The sequence below is a fragment of the Cryptosporidium parvum genome, chromosome 8 (assembly GCF_000165345.1).
Source record: "Cryptosporidium parvum Iowa II chromosome 8, whole genome shotgun sequence".
Classification (NCBI taxonomy): Eukaryota; Apicomplexa; class Conoidasida; order Eucoccidiorida; family Cryptosporidiidae; genus Cryptosporidium; species Cryptosporidium parvum.
This window is the reverse complement of record NC_006987.1, coordinates 454,874-474,797: the sequence shown is the minus strand read 5'-3', so window position 1 is coordinate 474,797 and position 19,924 is coordinate 454,874. Positions and strand designations below refer to the sequence as shown.

Below are 19,924 nucleotides of genomic sequence, written 5' to 3'. Positions count from 1 at the left end.
ACAATATTTTCCCGGTTCATTTTTTTCTACTTAATATTTACCGGTATTAAACTTCGAATTGGCGCCAAAAACATGCATTCCACATATATGACCTAATATATTGAAGTAAAAATTATTAGAATTAATCTGAAATTTATATTGAGAATATTTTCATCTTAAATTTGAAAATCCACCTATAAGATGTTTGATAATGAGTGGTAAACTTTATTTTAAAAGGGTCGAGGAGGTTATTATGTTCATTTCTAAATATTGAGCTCAATTGAAGCTAACATTCTTTACTATTAAAAGTCTTAGAATAGATAATACTAAAAATCTAAGCTATTTTAAAGAAAATTAATACTATGAATTCTCCTAGAAAAGTATTGTAAATTAGTGTTTATAACAAATTAGTTGTTTTTTTTTTTTTTTTTTGAAAAAGGAAAAAAGTGTGGTAAATCAAAAATGAAAAAACCCACTCTGCAAAATTCAAAAAAAGAATTAAACCTGATGAAACAGTGGAAAGCATTGAAATCTCTGAAAATTTAAACCTAAAAAATTACTTATTATAACAGAGTCACAATGCTATTAAGGAGAATCCCATGCCTACTCCTTATTTTTCTTATTCAAATTTCCTGGCTAAAAAATAGCCTAGTCCTCTCCCAGCTTATGCCAGAAAGCTACACTGTCAATCCCATGTTTCCAAATAGTACAATAGCCCAAGGTGCATGGGGAATGGATATCAAAATTGATGATTTAGCAAACCAGCCTAGATACGACCTTTCTTTATGGTCTACTATCGGATTCCCAGCTATTTTAACTCCTTGCTCTTATATGTACCCAATTGTAATCAGCCTCAAGAATATTAACTATGTTTTTGAAAGTAATCCAATCTCATTCTCATGTAATCATGCAGGCTTAACTGACCCAATCTGGATCTCTACAGCTTTTGGATCCATCTCTGTTAACCAAACCTCAAGCTACTATGTTGCCTGCAACATGGTTGTAGATTACTTGAATAATTTTGAGCCAACCATGATCCAATCTACCTCAGCTACTAACTTCACTTTCCTCATACCAGGAACTATAATTGGAGATGCACTTGCGAGTATTGTGGAAGAAGGTGTCTCAACTACTCCTTCTCCTGATCCAGTCCTTACCTGGCTCCAGCAACATTATTATAGTGAAAATTGGGTTAATGTTGCAAGTGTCCTAAATTTGGCTAATTCTTTCTCAGATATGGTTGTTCTACCATTTAAATATAAAATAGACCTTCCTCCAGAGGTCCTTCCTGGAAGCTCAATCCAAGAATCTGATCCTCCAGATCACTCATATGTTGATCTCTTTAACATGACCTTTTCATATGGAAGATATGATTCTGACCTAACATCTGGGATTTGGAAGCCTAAAGAAAGGTTTGCAGGTTTCCAACCCCCTATTATAAACTCTGCTCAAGGAGCTTTCATTGCAATCCAAAATAATGTTACTACCAACGAATATAATTCTGCAGTACCTTTTGGTTGGACAAACATTCCCTTAGGTGTCTCACCTATTAGAGTGGTTATGCCATCTAATCTTCCATCCAACAGTAGTACAAACTGTGTAAATAACTATTTATTCTATTACCCTATGGACCCTTTTTGGAATTATGCTAATAATTCTTCCAATCCATTCAATATCAATTACCTTAAAGATTTACCCCCAAAAAGGTTTATTTCAAAATACTCAAAAAATGACTCTACTATATCCAGAAACACTGTACTCTCTAGCATGTACTTCTCTAAAAGACCATTCTTAAATGGAAAAAACTACCCTGGACAACTCCAAAACACTATTTCAACATATCTCACATTTTCAAATAATTTTCTTGGAGGATGCTATTATAATGGTACCTTCCCATATTCTCCCAAATCTTCCTATACCGGTGTGCATGCAGGTGTGGGGTTATGTGGAACCCATCTCAGAAATTCAAATACCCAATTTAAATCCCCGTTCTACCTCCCTCCGATCAAATATCTTTCAGCTCCATCTCCTATAAGTTACTTTTTTGTATTGTCATCCCTAATCCAATATGTCAGCTATACTCACAAAGGAACCTTTAGATCAGATATAAATGATGAGACACGAAAATTTAAGAAGATATACCCTGGAAACGGTCTTCTTCACTCTCTTTTGATTGCAACTGCTTCAAACCAACCTTTTATCTTCTATAATTTACCATCTTTTGTGAATCATGATACTTCAATTACTCTTGGAAGTGAATTCTATCAGTTTAGCGAAAGGTATATTAACAGAAACTTTGGAAACTATGCAACTCCTGGATCAGGAATGACTTGTAGAGCCGCTAGATTCGTACCTATGAAAAGAGATATGTACTCACTCAAAACAGCTTGGCAGTGTAAAACCAAAAAGACTACATCCACAAATACTTGGCAAGATATGATTGAAGTACCTAGAGACGAGATTACATCATGTAAGCTAAACAATGAATTTGTTACATGCTTAAACACTCCAGATAGCCAGAATCAGTTTATTGGAATGGTGAATACTGCTCCAGAAGAACATGTAACCACTCTGAAAGCTTCATCTTTTAAGACTACTGACTATCTTGCTATAACAGTAACAATTTTCACTGATACTATTTCTTATACAAGTCCTTCAAAGGGTATTTCAGTTAAGCTCTTTTCTCCTCCAATTTCAGGCTTTCTATCACCAGAATATTGTTCCAAAATTCCAATGATACCAATGATTCCCACAACTGTTCAACAGATCTTCATTATTTACCCAACAGTAAAGGCTTGGGATCATCTTCATAATACAAAGTATTCATTTTTAATCCCTTTTAACAAAGTTCTACAGATCAGACACAAAGTAGTTCTAGGGAAAACTTCTGGAATTAGTATTAACAAAGAATTCTATGTCTCAGCATATCTTTATTGTGAATCAATAAGAAGAGTTTCAGGGACTCCAAGTGTTTCCAAGATTTCAATTGCTGATTTTTCAAATCTAGGAGGATCTATGATCATAACTACTAAGTATCCAGTTCTACAAAACTCAAAATTCTCAAATTGTATTCATGAATTAATCATTTCAGAATCCAGTTCTCCTAGAACAACCTTTATTTCGTATGAAACCTTAATACAAAGTAATCCACAACCCAATACAAATGAATTTGTATCTATAGAATTTGGAGCTGTTGACTTTCCTCCAACTGTTGGAAAGCTTTCTCTATATCAACCAGAGGAAAAAGGAGCTTCTATTGGGGACTCAATTTTCCTCACTCTTAGCAATCTTGCATTTTCAAACACAGAGCAAGATGAAGGTTTTGCAAGTTTTGGAATTATCGCATCATCATCGCAAATTATTGGACAGAATTCCACAGTCATTTTCCTTGGAGATTCTTTGACTCAGCTTCCACCCTCTTTAAGGCTCCCAGCTACCAGCAAAGAATGGTTTGTATACATTAGAGCCCAAACAGTAACATTTTCTGGTTGTTATATTCCTTGCCAACCTCCATTCAAAGACTCTTTCTACTCTCATTGGTGTTCCAATGACTTGAGTCTGTTGAATTCTTTCCCTTGTCCATTTTCCAAAGTTTTGATGAAGACTAAAGATTCTCAATCAGAGATTGAAGATGCAATAGCTGTGGTTACACATCCATTGGCTTATACAACACCAATAGAAACAATTCAATTGGTGAGTGCTCTTTTTGAGGAAAACAAAGATAACTTGTTAATATGGAAAAACTATTTTGAGTCGATCTATTCCACAGCATTTGAACTCCAGAATATTCCTCAAGGCTATGACTTTGCTTCTTTCAAGCTTATGTCTCTGTATATTCTTAAGAAGATTTACAAAGTTGCCTACGAAAATCCTAAACTTAATTTGGATGTCACAAGACCTTTTGAAATATTGATGAATATTACTTTGAATGCAGAATGTACCAGTAGTCCTAGTGTCTCAAATCTTGTTCTAGAGACTTTGGATCTATTAGTTGCAAGCAATGGATGGAGTAGAATACTTGGAGATAGTAATCTAGAGTCAACCATCTCGCATATGCTTGAATCTGTGGGTAATAGATTTTCATTTTGGACTTATAATAAAGATTCTTTGGATTGGAAAGGAAAAGAAAGTGGTATTTCGCTTTCTGTAATTACTTTAGATGAAGTATTTACGAGAAGATCAACAAGTTTGAACGGAATGGCAATTTCAGGCTTTAGATTTAATGAGATAAAGAAACTTTCCCCTGTTGAATCTATTTACTTCCAAGCATATCCGGAAGAATACGATTCAGAAATGCTAGAATTTGCTTCAAGAAGTTGTCCAAATACATCAGCAACAATTTCTAGTTATACTTACCCAAGGAAATATATTTCGAATATGTTAATAGAGAATGCTGTTAGAAAAGTCTCAAGACCTATTCCAATAGGAGGAGGAGCTCTTTATCTTTGTTCAATTGATTATTATGCATATGGAACTCCTACAGTAACATTTTCACTTCCTCTTTCTTTTGAGATTCCAGTAAATATGACAAATATAGGTTGTTCAATGTTAAGTGACTCAGTTTGGAGAGAAGATCTTTGTACAAGTAATATTTCTCCAAGTAAACAGGAAAGCAAGCAATTTGTGATTGAATGTTCATGCCAAGGATTAGCTCCTTATGCATTAATAGGAACAATAAACTCTACAGAAATAGATAATGGAAATTTTGGAGATTCAAGTGGAAATGATGGAAGAGCTCCAATACCACCAATGAATAATAGATGGGATGGGATTTCAGGGAATCTTACAAATCTTGGTATTTCAAAAGATCTAGCGATCGAATTGATCAATTCATCGTATTCTGGATTCATTTACTTGGATGAGAAGGTTAGAACCCCATATATACCTCCTAAAGCTCAAAAAGCGCTTGAAGGATCAAAAGGTATTGCTGGACTATACACAGAAATGGGGAGGTCTCAGTATATTGGAAATATAAGTTCAACTTGGGGACTTAATGCTGGAGAAGCGTGGTTCAACTCTTCTGTAGCTAAAGGTGGAGATGCTAATGTTGAAAGCTTTTTATCTTGGGAGCCTGTGAATACAACAAAAAAGAACAATTAATAGACAATAAATCGGATAGAATGTAATCTAATTTTTATTTGAAAGATGAGATTAATTCTAGATTGGGAGTCTTAGAGAAAAGGACTTCCGGTAGAAATAAATAAGTTAATAGTGAATAATAAATGAGTAAATATGAATGGATCGGATAGTCCAACTATAATTTTATATCTTACAAAAAATACAGTTTTCGTCTTTGTGAATTTCAAAGCAGGATGAATATATACCTGTTTGACCATAATACATAAAATAGTTTTTAAGGTTCTTGGCTTGTCCAGAGCCTCTTAGATACTTAATGGCCTGGGAAACCACAGAGGATGCAATAATTGTATTTGTAGAAAGAAGTGTTGGGAAGATATTTCCAATAATTTGTTTTGTTAATTCTAAAGTGACTCCCTGAATTCCAAAAGATTTTGCATGTTCTTGTGCTAGTTGATAAATCTTAAGAATTTTGTGATTTTTAAAGTCCTCATTGTCTTGTTCATCTTCCTCATATATAAAATTTGCATATGCTATACAATGAATAGGTGTTCTAGGGAATTCTTTGATTTCACAGAGTGGAAAGTTAGTATCTTGGACGTTGAGTCCCATTGTACATTCATAGCAGGATGTTTCTCCCGGAATAATGATTCTAGAATGGCCATTAAATCCTTCAGTACCACTATCTAATAGTATTGGATAAGCTTGAGGACTAGATTGCGTCATTACTATAGCATTCAATGTCCTTCTTGCATGAATATTATCCAAACCAGAAAGAATGATTTTGTAGTCGGATGGGGTCACATTGAACTTTGAGAAAAAGTCGGAAATGTCAGAATGAAAAGGCTTGATTTCTAATCCTTTTGCTGACTTGAAGTGGTTTGTTGCGTTTGCCGCCAAAACATGCACCTTGGACTTTCCTTCATCTCCAAGGTTGAAAAATAGTTGTCTGGAAATATTGGAGACTTCAACGTAGTCATAGTCAACGATATCAATTCGTCTAAATCCGGAGAATATCAGACATCTAAGGATTTCTGTTCCAATTCCTCCAACACCCACCAAGAGTACTTTACAATAAGCAAGACCTATATCTTTTTCTAAAGTCTTGCATTCACTATTCATAATTGCCTTTCCATGTTGTGGGGTATAAATAAAACTGAAAGTAGAAAGTTGAGGGGGAGCAATTAATTTAAGGAGAAACTTTACAAAAAAAAACTCCCCAAATTTCTATAGAAATAAAATTGGCTTTAACTTGTTAATCTTATTATATGTTGAAATGGAATAGAAAAAGAGAAAATAATTAGTTTTGGCGCCTAAATTTAATGCCGGTATAGGATTTTTGTGAATGACGAATAGGTAAAAAAAAAAATATGTGAAAGTAAATAGAAGGATTTGAATAGAGGATTCCATCAACGTATTGTTCTAATGAAACTAATTCTAGGTAATTACAGGATTATGCTATTTTATTTATTTTGAAATTTAGTTATTTACAAAATTTTTTTTAGCTAGCAATGTCAGAAGAATTAAAGAAATGGAATAAGTTGTTGTGTATTTGAATCAATTAGTATATAAATGAAAAAGGCGAATAGTAAAGCATTAAAAATAATAGTATTCATAAGAATCGAAAATAAGTTCAATAATTTAAAATTTGACAGAAATTCGAGGATTGCATGCATTTTTATTGTTTACATGCAATTTTTGTATTTACCGGCCTACTTTTGTAGAGTTTACATGCGATATTAAAAAAAATGAGTAAATAAACTAATCAGCAGAGCTAGAGAATAATTTATAGGAAAATAATTATTAAGAAAATAAATACACTGTTTATTATTTTTCCAGATTTTCAAATATGAGTGCTTACATTCCTGAGGTATCACAGAGCATTGGAAAGCTGGTCGATTCTGTTGAGTCCTTGGATGAATTATTAAAAAAGGTAAGAGAAAATTGAGGAACAGATTGTTCCTAGCTCCAAAAATATGAATTAACTTGGATTTGATTATTATTTATATATTTTTCTTCTAATTAAAGGTGGAAGTAGCTCAGAAAGCTTTTTTAAAACTTTCTCAAGAGCAAGTTGATTATATTTTTCAAAGAGCTTCCTTGGCAGCAAACTGTGCAAGATATGAGTTGGCAGTATTAGCAATAGAAGATGGTGGAATGGGATTGTTAGAGGATAAGATAATAAAGAATCACTTTGCATCAGAGAATATTTATAATAAGTACAGAAATACAAAGACTGTAGGAGTAATTGAACATGATGAATTTGGAGGAATTGATATTGTTGCTGAACCATTGGGAATTTTGGCAGGAATCTCTCCATGTACAAATCCAACATCTACAACGATCTTCAAATCCCTCATCTCCCTTAAGACAAGAAACTGCATAGTATTTTCTCCTCATCCAAGAACTGCTAGAAGCTCCATAAGAGCAGCCAAAATTATCAGGGATGCAGCAATAGAAGCAGGAGCTCCAGAGGATTGTATTGGTTGGATCGATGTTGCAAGTATTTCCTTATGTAATTCCTTAATGAACCATAGCTCTGTCAGTGCCATTCTAGCAACAGGTTCAGTGGCTTTGGTGAAGGCAGCTTATTCATGTGGAAAACCAGCCTTGGGAGGAGGAGCAGGAAATTCACCAGTATTAGTTGATGAACTCTCAGATTTGGAAATGGTTGTGAACTCAGTAATTTTATCCAAAACATTTGATAACAGTTTAATTTGCGCATCCGAACAATGTTTGGTGGTTCTAGATTCAGTATATGATAAGTTGATTTCTGGATTCAAAAATAGAGGAGTACATATCATTTCTTCAAAAGATGAGCTCCAGAGACTTGGGAATTTATTAATTGACGAAAATGGAAATATGAATCCTAAATCTGTTGGAATTAGTGCAGTTGAAATCGCAAAGATGGCATCCATTGATATCCCAAAAGATGCTGTTATGATTCTTGCTGAAATCAACGAAATTGGAAGAGGGGAGAAACTGTCTCACGAAAAGTTGTGTCCTGTATTGTCAATCATCAGAGCTAGCGACTTTAATGATGGTGTTTCCAAGGCAAAAGCCTTAGTTGAATTTGGTGGTTTGGGACACACATCTTGTATATATACTGACCCAAATTCTGATGAAGGAAAACGCAGAATTACTGAGTTCCAGAGAAGCATTCCCACTGGAAGAGTTCTAGTTTGCATGCCAGCTGCTCAAGGAGCAATGGGTGAAATGTTTAACTTCCGTCAAACTCCTTCTTTGACTTTGGGATGTGGTTCCTGGGGCCATACTTCAACAGCTGAGGGAATTGGTGTAAAACATTTGCTTAATTACAAGCAAGTTGTACAAAGAAGGGACCACATCTCCTGGTTTAAGGTTCCACCTTCTATTTATTTCAATAGAGGATGCCTTGAAGAAGCTTTACAAGATCTCAAAGAAATCAATTTAAAGAAAGCCTACATTATTACTGATAGAGTCATGGTTAGTCTTGGGTTTGTTGATAATCTTATTGAAGGTCTCAAGTCTGTAGGAGTAGCCTCTGAGATGTTTGCAGAAGTCCCTCCTGAACCTGATGTTGAAACTGTCAAGGAAATTGTTAAAAGATTAAATGTAAGCAAACCAGATTGTCTTATTGGTTTTGGAGGAGGCTCTCCTATGGACGCTTCCAAGCTTGTAAGGCTTATGTATGAACATCCAACTGTCAAATGGAATGAAGTTGTTACTAGATTTATGGATATTAGAAAGAGAATTGTCAAACTACCTCCCAGCGGTGGAAAAATTCAAAGATTTATTTGTATTCCTACTACTTCTGGTACTGGAGCAGAAATGACTCCATTTGCTGTAATTACTGATAACAGCACTGGAATCAAATATCCTATTGCTTCTTACAAGCTTACTCCTGATATGGCCATTGTTGATGCCAACTTTGTTCTTTCTATGCCAAGGTTCCTTGCAGCTGCAACTGGCTTAGATGCTCTAACACATGCCCTTGAAGCTTTTGTTGCAACCTATGCTTCTGAATACACTGATGGACTTTGCATTCAAGCTATGAGACTTATATTCGATCATTTGCCAAACTCTGTTATCAATGCAGATGCCAAGGCAAGAGAATATGTACACAATGCTTCATCTATTGCTGGTATGGCATTCTCAAATGCTTTTCTTGGAATTTGCCATGCTCTAGCTCACCAACTGGGAGCTCAAATGCATATTCCACATGGAATTGCAAATGCAATACTTTTACCACATATTATTTCTTACAATGCATCTAATAGACCAACAAAACAGTCCATTCTATCTCAGTACAAGTATCCTGTAGCAAAGAGTAGATATGCAAAGCTTGTTGATATCTTGCATTTCAAGTCCAATCAGAGCTTTGATAGTAATTTGGATCAAGAGAGTATTAATATTAGAATTCTAGTTGAAGCAATACAAAATCTCAAGAAAACATTACAAGTTCCAATGTGTGTTAAAGATCATGGAATAGAGGAAGAACATTATATGTCAAAAGTTGAGTCTATGAGTATCCATGCTCTTGATGATCAATGTGTGGGAGCTAATCCAAGATTCCCTCTTTTAAATGAGATTAAACAACTCTATATTGACGCTTATTCTGGATTTGTCAGATATCCAGAACATTAATTACTGAGATTAAGTACATTAAAAATACTTAATATTGTCAAAATTGGAAAATTTCAATAGTACAGATAATATAAGACTAATAGTTGCTAAATAATAAACAAAATATTAAAATACTTGATAATTTTCTTAATACTAAATACTTCTAAATTAATTCATACAAGATCTATTCTTTTGATTTGCTTTTACCATTTGGCTTCCCAGTAAAAAGCTTGTATAATGTACCTAGAAATCTTCCAAAAACAGCTCCTAAGAGTATAAAATTTGGCCATTTTAATAGGTTGTTGTTTGACTGAAGAATACATGAAAAACAAGAAAAGTAAGCTAATAAGGCAGAATAGAATATAGGAGCAATATTACTATCTTTTGGCTTTAAAGTAGGACTAAATAATTTAAATAGTTAAAATTATTGAATAAAAGAAAAAGGAGAAAAATTGACTTGCTTGGATTTTTCTCTTGTAGATATATTTGCTCATCATAAAATTGAAAAGATTCAATTTCTTTTTTTTAAATCACTTAATAATAAAATATTAAGCTCATTTAAACCCCTTAAGTGTTTTAATCATTTGAGACCAATATATACTTTTCTTGTTTATTTCTCCTCATTATACTTATACACTTACCTTTTAATAATCATAACTAATAGACTTTTAAAACCAGTAAATATACATGTTCTAAAAGTAACCAATCCAAAATAAAGAGACAATACAATGGTTCCAAAGTCAACAAGGTGAGCTCCCAAGAAAAAAGCAGTAAAAATAGTTAGAATAGTTCCAATAAAACCATTAATAAGTGAATATGAAATTAATGCAATAGTGGGTAAGAGAGAACGTTGATTAGACTTGGGCTTGATAATAAGTAGAATGGAAACAATAATACACGAACATAATTCAATTAACAGCAATGCAATGTATCTGTACAAATTAGGAATACTACTTGTAAGTACAAGCATTAAAAACGAAGTAAAACTCAAAGCTACCTCAATCTCGGTCATTATTAAAATGTTACTCCCAATTAGAGTATAAATAACCAAGTATTAATAAACATCAAACTAATTTGTTAACTTTAGGAACCATCTGAGACGACTTTTAATATTTTTGTACAATTTTTGGTTGATCCATTAATATAATTTTTTTTCAATATATTACCCGGTATAGGATTTTACTTAAGGTTTGGCGCCTAAGTGGAATGACGTAATGTAGAGAATAAATTGCATGTTTGCATGCACTTTTGACAGTAATGGCAGTTGGACAATTTGTTGTGAAAAATAGTCATTTAAAGTATTTTTTTGAGCTAAAGAGTATTTTTTTTTTGAGAAAATTTGGGTAAATATTGATTAATATAGTTGTTAAGATAAAAAAAATGTTAATTCTTACACCAATAATATACTATAATATGGATTCCTTTAGAGATATAATCTCAGATTTGTTGGATTCAAATGTGGGGCGAGCCATATTGGTATTTTCTTCAGCAGTAAAATGTCAGGCGATGAGAGTTGAGTCGATGGTGAAGAAGAATGGAATTCAAATAGAGTTTTCTGAGCTATGTGAGTCAGATGCGAATGCATTAAGCACAATTCTTTTGCAGATGAAATCATATAAGCCTGACTGTATAATAGGGATGGGTGGAGGACATTGTATGGATATAGCAAAAGTACTAAGAGTTTTATACGAGGATCCGAATACGACTTTGCGTTCACTTGCAATGGGAACTAACAATAATGATAAGGAAAAGAGTTCAAAAAAGGCAATGATACATAGAAGAGGGAGTTTAATAAAGAAGTTGGTATGCATTCCGACAACATGTGGTTCTGGGTCAGAAGTGACATCTACGGCGGTTTTAAGGAATGATGATGGCAGACAAATGATAGTTTCAGGTGTGGCGTTTTTACCAGATATATCAGTAATAGACTCGAGTTTCATATTAACAATTCCAATGTTTGTGGCTTCTATTACAGGTATGAGAGCTCTTCTTCATGGATTAGAGTCTTACATTAGTAATTCTTCAAACCATTATTCATCATGTATGGCTATTCAGTCTTTAAGAATTTTATTTAATAGTTTGACTAAAGCTGTCATTGAGAAGGATATTAGTTTATTGCAAGAAATCCATAAGGCTGCTTCAATATCTGGAGTTGCAATTTCAGCAACTGATGTAGGTCTTGGAACAATCTTATCCAGAAGTATTTCAGAAGTATTTACACTTCCTCATGGACTTATTGACAGTATTGTGATTACTCAAGTGCTCAACTTTAATATAAAGAAAAGCCAGACTGTGGGGCCTTTGATTGCAAATCTTTCAGTTGAACTTGGAATAAGTAACCCAGAAGATTCAAATTCTAATAAAATACAGGCACTTTTAAACAGAATTGATGAAATAAAAAAGACTCTCTTACTTCCAGATTCTCTCAGTTCAATTCATTCTTCTCTATCTAATTTCAAGTCTAAAGGATGGTTTGACCCAATAGGTGTTAAATTGTCAGTATTCTCGCAATGTATAGAAATAGATAATCAAGAATTTATCAATCATGTATCTGGATCATTTTCAATATCTGATAAAGAAACTCGAGCCTATGTTACAGAAGAAAATGCATTGAGGACAATACCAATTCTTAGTAAAAAGAGTGTAATTGATAATTTAAATTTCAATACATTACAAATGAACTTGGATAGAATGATTTCTAGAGCTTTAAGTGATGAAGCTATTCATACAAATCCTGCAACAGTTACAAAGGAGGATTTATCAACTATTTTAAAGGAGACATGGGGTTAAGAGCTTGAGTTTTTGGTAAGCTTTTTTATTTTATACTTTTTCCAATTCTTAACTTGAGCTAATTTTAAGCCACAATTGTTTATTTACTAGAATTTTCAAATATCTAACAAGCACTTCATTACGAAAAAAAAGCATTTTGTTTATATATAAGTGACTTATCAAGAAAAAAGAAAGACTCAACTAATTGTAATCTCATCATAAAAGTATAATACTTGTATCATGATGGAAAAACATAATAGTACAAGAAATTCAGCTTTCCACCTTCTTACAAGTGATTCTAAAGACAAAACTTAAAGAAGATACACCAGTTTTTGGCCTTCTTTTATATATTTTTAATACTATGCTCAAATCAAGCCCTCTTCTTTGGATTGGATAGATTAACAGATTCTCTCTTTAACACATGGAGAAGAGTTTGAGAAGATTCCAAGATTTTAGTGTATGCTCCTTCAATCTCTTGAATGGTCTTATCATATTCAGCTCTTGCGATTGTTTTTCTTTGAAGACTTTCAGATACTCTTTTCAAACGTTCATTCAGAATCCCTAATTCACGCTGGATCTTTGCCTTATCCTCTTCTTCCCTCTTTATTTGCCTGTTGACTTCATCCCTTTTTTCCTTCAATTCTTCCAGGCATTTCATCAGTTCAGCATTATAATTAAGCATAGCACTTGGATCTGCCATTTTTACATTAATTTAAAAAGTAATTCTAAATCAAGTTTACCACAAATATTCAAAGAAAGTTCACTAAGTCTTGATTCTAATTATGGTTAATTTAATGATCACACAAACTCAGCTTTAATAATCTTCTAGTACTTTTCAATAATCTAAAAATTCAAAATTGCATGCATTTTACTCTGGTTTTCCAATTTTGGAATTAATTTATTTTATATTCAAAATACACACAATTTATAAAATTATATATAAAAAGAAATTCTCTTTTTAGCTACGTCAGCCGTCCACATTAAATTTTTTTAAATAATTACAATAAAAATGCACAAGAGCATTAAACTGAATAAAAGTCAATTTTACATATAAATAGTATCAGAAGCAGAGTATAATTATAAATATCAAGCTACTAAACGTGGAATAAATGTGTTAATACAGAGTGAAAGATGGAGTGGTTATATTAATAGTTAATTAAAAATCTTCATCATCTTCATTTTCCTCTTCTGAAAAAGCTACTTCGTCATGATTAAGCCAATCAAAGAATGCAGTCAACTAAAAAAAGCATTAAGGTAATAATAAAAATTGAATTGTGATTATATATAAGTTGATTAATATTATGAGAAAATATGTGTAAAATTTTGGGATCTCTATTAAGTGCTTGGAAATTGTGTATGTAATATGGATATGTATGAAAGGCCTTTATTATAAACAATATCTTAAAATGAGACCAAAATATCAAAATGAAAATGAACAAATTGACCAATTTGCGATACAATTGGTTCAAAATCATATGACAATTTATAGTCCATGGATTGTAAATAACCTAAATCTTTCAAATTGAATCTTGGCCAAAGCATATTGTAAAAGTCTCAAGTTACAACATATATTATTAACTTAAACAAAATTACAGGATGTTTTGGCCATAAATAGCACACATAATCCCAAGAATTGGTCCTTAATCGACCATCTTTCATATTTCAACTTTAATTAATCAACTCCAAAAAGGAATAAACTTACCTCAAAGAGAGCGTTTTTTCTTCCAAGCTTGCTATCTTCACCTAAAAGATCATTCTTACTTAGCCAAAGATTGAATGTATCTCTAGAAACGATTTTGGATTTTAAAAGTGAAATCCATAGAGACTCAAGAATACTAGTAACATTATCAACTTTCGGATTTCCGATCACAGAAGCCATTCTTTGAATCTCAATAAGGATGTAAAGCTTTGCAGTAGCTTCTCCCGCTTTGTTTTTGGTAATAAAGTGATTAAATATTGGTGAGAGACTTTTAGAGAGTAAAATAACGTCATCAATACAGCGCATTGCAGTTGAGAATAAAGTAAATACATGGGAAAGCTTGGCAATAATTGAAAGAGATTGTGAATCCTCAGGAGAAATGGATTTTTCTACAAAGTTTGAAATAAATCCATGTATTTTATCAGAACTTGGGGGTGAGTATGTGTTAGGTTCAATTGGGGAAGCTGGAGAAGAATTTTCTTTTGGGGTTTCTCCAGTTAAGAATGCAAATAACTCTTTTTCAAATGTGTTCAAAATTATTGGATCAGAAACTTCCCATAATGCAAGATTTGTTTCAGAATCGTCGATTTTTTTCGTTTCCTTAACAGGTTGAATCTTCTTAACTTGTTTTGGTTTCTTCTCAACCTTGGAAGTTGTTTGAGTATTATTGGATTGCTGTGGCCTATTATTCAAATTCAAAATACCGTTAAGAGATGAAGAATGGTTACTAGCCGTATTAGATGATGGCTTGGGATCTGAAATATTAAGTTTTTGAGAAAAGGAAATATTATCAATATTTGAGCTATTGGTAACATTGTTACTACCATTACTTTGGGTAGTATTTTCAATATCAGTCCTCTTCTTAAATCTATTCTTCAGATAGTCTGGTCTATCGTCAACATGCACTTTAGCAGAGTTTTCACGTCCAAATCTTGATCCAAAACCTGAAGATGATCCTGTACCACTTTGCGCAGAATTGGAGCTATCTCGCCAATTGAAGTTGATTGAGCTGGGTTCAGAAGAGTTATCATAATTTTTAGATGTACCCCTTCTAAAATCCAGCTCAGGTTTTGGCTTTTCTGTGGATCTACCTGCATCATCTCTCCAATTGGTATTATAAATTGCATCATCGATATCTGGTCGATTAAATCTATCTCTTCCGGATTTAGAGTTTGTTCTTTGAAGATCACCACCATCTCTGCCTTTTCTCCAGTCTGTTTCAAGCATTTGAGCAATCTTCTCATCATTATCATATCTACTCGACATTCTACTACCGCCTCGATTACTATTATAACTATCAGTCCTTTCAAGACCAAGACTTTGAGTTGGCAAAATTCCTTCCATTACTTCCCCATTCTCATATGCCATTCTTTGCAAGTCCCTAAGTTGGATAGTCTGACCTTTTGATTTGGGTGGCATCTTATTATACTATAATTGGTAATAATCACCTCAATACAAGTTAATGGTAATATTGTACACTCGAAAGTAAAAGTGATTCTGATCCCTCTTCAAATATAAAGAATAAAAATTAATATGGAATATTAATTTTTAACCTTGAAAAAAATACTTTGCTCCGTCACTTGGTGCTCTTTTACTATGGCACCTTTTTCTTTTTTTTTCATATGGGTTTTCTCTTTCCCCCAATTATTTATTGGGAAAAAATATTTATTAAAAGTACCCGCCTAAATTCGTCTTGGCATTAAACTATATAATGGCGGTACAAAAACATGCGGGATGTTAGAGACATATGGCGCCTAGTTGAAAATATTAGTATAAATGAAAAATTTGGGATATAAATATCGAAGGAAACAAAGATTAATTTATCAAAAGGAAAAATAAATAAAAGTAAATTAATAATAAAAAAAAAATTAATAAAGAATTATGTGAGATAATAAATTGCGTACTTTTTTACCGGGAAATTGTTTACAGTCTAATAAATAAATAAGAGTATATATATATATATATATATATATTTACTAAATTCAAAGCTATTGATTAATAATAAAGAAAAGGCGAGAGGGAATATTAATATTGGTGGGAATATAATTTGAATTGAAGAAATTTAAGAATTTTTTTTTGTATTGAATAAGGAAAAAAAAAGGAAATATCACTGAAAATTTGGAGTCCTAAAAAAATATAAATATTATAAATTTAGGATAATAAATAAAAAATTTGAAGAAGTTATAATAGTCTTTTTCAGAGTGATAGTAATTACAGAAAGATGGTAACTTCAGGCCAGGCTTATGAGGCAAATGTAGCAGCAGTTACACGAAACTATAATATCGCTCCTAGAATGGAGTATAGAACAGTTTCAGGAGTTCAAGGTCCATTAGTAATTTTAGATAATGTAAAGTTCCCAAAATACAATGAAATTGTAAGAATTACTTTGGGAGATGGTTCTATTAGAGAAGGACAAGTTTTGGAGGTCAAAGGAAGTAGAGCTGTTGTGCAAGTATTTGAGGGTACTACAGGCATTGACAATCAATCATGTAGAGTTGAATTTACTGGGGATGTATTGTGTATGCCAATAACAGAAGATATGTTGGGTAGAACATTTAATGGAAGCGGAAAACCAATTGATAATGGCCCTCCAATTTTTGCTGAAGATTATATTGATATTAATGGTAGTCCAATTAATCCATACTGTAGAGTTCATCCAAGAGAAATGATTCAGACAGGAATTTCTGCAATTGATGTTATGAACTCAGTTGTTAGAGGTCAGAAGATTCCATTATTTTCTGCTGCAGGACTTCCACATAATGATATTGGTGCACAAATTTGCCGTCAAGCTTCTCTAGTATCCGGAAAAGATGTTATGGATCATTCTGATGATAATTTTGCTGTAGTATTTGCTGCTATGGGAGTTAATATGGAGACTGCAAGATTCTTTAGACGTGATTTTGAGGAAAATGGTTCTATGGAAAGAGTATGCCTCTTTTTGAATTTAGCTAATGATCCAACTATTGAAAGAATTTTAACTCCAAAATTGGCATTAACAACAGCAGAGTACTTGGCTTATGAGAAGGATTTACATGTATTTGTTGTTATGACTGATATGAGTTCTTATGCAGATGCTCTTAGAGAGGTTTCTGCTGCGAGAGAGGAAGTTCCTGGTAGAAGAGGTTATCCTGGTTATATGTATACAGATCTTTCAACTATTTATGAAAGAGCTGGAAGAATTGAGGGTAGAAATGGTTCAATTACTCAATTCCCAATTTTAACAATGCCAAATGATGATATTACCCATCCAATTCCAGATCTTACTGGTTACATTACAGAAGGACAGATCTTTGTTGATAGAGCTCTCTATAACAGACAGATTTATCCACCAATTAATGTTTTACCATCATTGTCTCGTCTTATGAAGTCTGGTATTGGTACTGGTTTAACTAGAGAAGATCATCCATCAGTTTCTGATCAACTTTATGCTAATTATGCTATTGGCCAGGATACTAGAGCTATGGTAGCAGTTGTAGGAGAGGAAGCTCTTTCAGCTGATGATTTATTATATCTTGAGTTCACTAGTAAATTCGAGTCCAAGTTCCTTTCTCAAGGTCCATATGAGAAGAGAGATATTTTTGAGAGTTTGGATCTTGCTTGGGAACTTCTTAGAACATTCCCTGAAGATATGCTTAAGAAGATTAAGCATGATTTATTACAAAAGTATTATCCAAGAGACAATTATATTCAACATTCTAAGTAATAAAAGATGATAATAAAATAGGAAAGGACAAAAGAAAAATTCCTCATTAGATGGGAATAAAAGAATCGAAAGTGGAGTAAATCGGAGGATGATAATACACTATGAAGCATTATATGGGCCAATAATAGAATCGGGAATTGATATATTTTCTTTTTTTAAAAAACATTTTACAGATAAAAAAAAACATCGTAATGATATTTCTATGTATTTTTTTTTAAATAAAAGTAGAAAAAGATATGTGACCTCGATTATTATTATCATTATTATTAGTAATAAGTATTTTAAGTATTTTATTTAAGTTTTATTTTCTAAATTATGGCAGTGAAACCCAAATGTTCGAGTTCTAGGAATGAACTACATGCATGCATGCAAAGAGAAAATAAGGGTATCGGAAAAAAATGTCAGTAATAATAATTAAAGGTAGCAAATTTAGGTTAATTTAATTAGTTTTTAGAAAACCAGTCGGACTCAAGAAACTGACGAGCAGTCCAACGGGAATTCGGTTCTGGGTCTAAAAGATGCAAAATGGCATTAATACACTCATTTGATAAAGTAGGCTGTCTAGGGAACTCAATCTTACATTTTGTAATATTGTCAAAAAGCTCTAAAATACTATTTCCTTGAAAAGGTAGTGTACCATAAAACCAACACCAAATTGTGACTCCAAGAGCCCACATATCTGCTGGACATCCCAATTGGAGCGTAGATTGGGAACATTCTTCTTGTTCATTGATTTCGGATGATTCGTTCCTTTCAGTAACAATTTTATTGCTATTGTTGTTTATATTACAATGCTCAGGAGGAAAAAATGCATATGTTCCTTCAGTGCCCTGAACATATTTACCTTGAATTAAAAATTCTGCAGAATTAAAGTCATTCAAAAATGCATCTCCAGTATGTGTAAGCATAATATTATCAGGTTTTACATCTCTATGAACAATCCCTAACTCATGAAGTCTAGATAGAGCTACTCCAATACAGTAAGCCATTCTCCTTATACTTACCTCTGTCCTCTCTAATGCAGGACTTGGAGTATACACTAAAAGATTCTTTTCAAACCCCGGGCACGCGCGCGCGCGCCTTGCCCCTGTGTCGGGCGCCATTGTGGGTCCAATCGGAAAAAAGTCAAAGATGAGATACAATTTTCCGGAAGATAAGGTAGAAGGAAAAGATTCAAGAACTTTGTGTAATTTAGCAATATAGTAGTATGTGGGATCGGTTTTTGCAAGGAATTGTAGAATCTTGATTTCGTTAATTACACGATGCATTTGGGTCCTGATTTTCCTGTCTGAAGAATAGACAATGTTTCTCCGAATGAGTTGGGGTTTTGAATAGATTTTAATTGCAAAAAGATGTTGAGTTGGGTTATTTTTTAATTTGGAGAATTCTTTTGAGTTTGGTTCTTCAATTCGTTTCCAAAGTTTAACTTTTGGGCAAAGTTGTGAGTTTAATTGGACCTGAATATCTACAAATTCTTTGTTTATCAAATAACTCTTCTTTTCTGAAAAGTATAAGTTTATTTTGCTTTCTTTTTCGAGATATTCTCTCACACTTTTCCTTAATTCTACACATTCTTGGTCATAATCTTTAGATTTCTCAATATCCTGTGTATGTATTTCTGAATATTCTGAGTAATCTCCTCCTTTTGTAATCATCATTGATTAAAAACCTTAGTTAAAGCTATTACTGTTGCACAGATTTTGTTATTTTGCTTTTTTAAGCTTCTAAAGTTCTTATTTATTTCTAAGAATATTGTTTCTTACTAATTCTTCTCCTTTTAATCTTATTTTAATCCATATAAATTTTATGTTATAATAGTAATTCATATAAATTACCTCTATTATTAACACTAAATAACATTACATTCCAAGTAACAGATTTAACCTCACATGAATGTAGTCCGATTTTCACACCTATATCTTTTAAAGCACTCTCATTACATTTCAACACTTTTTCTTCTAATAAAATATATTCCACATCTTCCTCTTTCTTTTATTCTTAAGATGACTTTCCCCTCCAAAAACCCATTTTTAAGCCTTCGGCGCCAACTTTTAGGCGGGCACACCCAATGGTTAATTTTGACGGTATAAAAT

At 32.8% G+C, this 19,924-nt stretch overlaps 9 protein-coding genes across 9 annotated transcripts; 4 read left to right on the top strand and 5 right to left on the bottom strand.

Annotated features, from left to right (window-relative positions):
- Positions 1-558: 558 nt before the first annotated feature.
- cgd8_1740 (predicted secrete protein, paralog within GGC gene family of secreted cryptospordium proteins) lies at positions 559-5,079 on the top strand (the record flags this gene model as incomplete). The annotated part of the gene is made up of 1 exon (XM_627080.1): positions 559-5,079. The coding sequence occupies one exon, from the start codon at positions 559-561 to the stop codon at positions 5,077-5,079; it is 4,521 nt and encodes a 1,506-aa protein (XP_627080.1).
- A 162-nt stretch (positions 5,080-5,241) lies between these two features.
- cgd8_1730 (Uba3p like ubiquitin activating enzyme E1) lies at positions 5,242-6,282 on the bottom strand (the record flags this gene model as incomplete). The annotated part of the gene is made up of 1 exon (XM_627079.1): positions 5,242-6,282. A coding segment is annotated over one exon (1,041 nt), but the record flags the coding sequence as incomplete, so codon positions are not given.
- Positions 6,283-7,077: 795 nt separating this feature from the next.
- cgd8_1720 (acetaldehyde reductase plus alcohol dehydrogenase (AdhE) of possible bacterial origin) lies at positions 7,078-9,681 on the top strand (the record flags this gene model as incomplete). The annotated part of the gene is made up of 1 exon (XM_627078.1): positions 7,078-9,681. A coding segment is annotated over one exon (2,604 nt), but the record flags the coding sequence as incomplete, so codon positions are not given.
- Positions 9,682-10,297: 616 nt separating this feature from the next.
- On the bottom strand, positions 10,298-10,672 carry cgd8_1710 (hypothetical protein; the record flags this gene model as incomplete). Its single annotated transcript, XM_627077.1, has 1 exon — positions 10,298-10,672. The coding sequence occupies one exon, from the start codon at positions 10,670-10,672 to the stop codon at positions 10,298-10,300; it is 375 nt and encodes a 124-aa protein (XP_627077.1).
- A 335-nt stretch (positions 10,673-11,007) lies between these two features.
- On the top strand, positions 11,008-12,450 carry cgd8_1700 (NAD dependent dehydrogenase of possible bacterial origin; the record flags this gene model as incomplete). Its single annotated transcript, XM_627076.1, has 1 exon — positions 11,008-12,450. A coding segment is annotated over one exon (1,443 nt), but the record flags the coding sequence as incomplete, so codon positions are not given.
- A 349-nt stretch (positions 12,451-12,799) lies between these two features.
- cgd8_1690 (hypothetical protein) lies at positions 12,800-13,129 on the bottom strand (the record flags this gene model as incomplete). Its single annotated transcript, XM_627075.1, has 1 exon — positions 12,800-13,129. The coding sequence occupies one exon, from the start codon at positions 13,127-13,129 to the stop codon at positions 12,800-12,802; it is 330 nt and encodes a 109-aa protein (XP_627075.1).
- Positions 13,130-14,101: 972 nt separating this feature from the next.
- cgd8_1680 (hypothetical protein) lies at positions 14,102-15,547 on the bottom strand (the record flags this gene model as incomplete). Its single annotated transcript, XM_627074.1, has 1 exon — positions 14,102-15,547. The coding sequence occupies one exon, from the start codon at positions 15,545-15,547 to the stop codon at positions 14,102-14,104; it is 1,446 nt and encodes a 481-aa protein (XP_627074.1).
- A 757-nt stretch (positions 15,548-16,304) lies between these two features.
- On the top strand, positions 16,305-17,831 carry cgd8_1670 (vacuolar ATP synthase subunit B; the record flags this gene model as incomplete). Its single annotated transcript, XM_627073.1, has 1 exon — positions 16,305-17,831. A coding segment is annotated over one exon (1,527 nt), but the record flags the coding sequence as incomplete, so codon positions are not given.
- A 443-nt stretch (positions 17,832-18,274) lies between these two features.
- cgd8_1660 (protein kinase) lies at positions 18,275-19,489 on the bottom strand (the record flags this gene model as incomplete). Its single annotated transcript, XM_001388387.1, has 1 exon — positions 18,275-19,489. One exon carries the CDS (start codon positions 19,487-19,489, stop codon positions 18,275-18,277), a length of 1,215 nt encoding a protein of 404 aa, XP_001388424.1.
- Between the last annotated feature and the right edge of the window lie 435 nt (positions 19,490-19,924).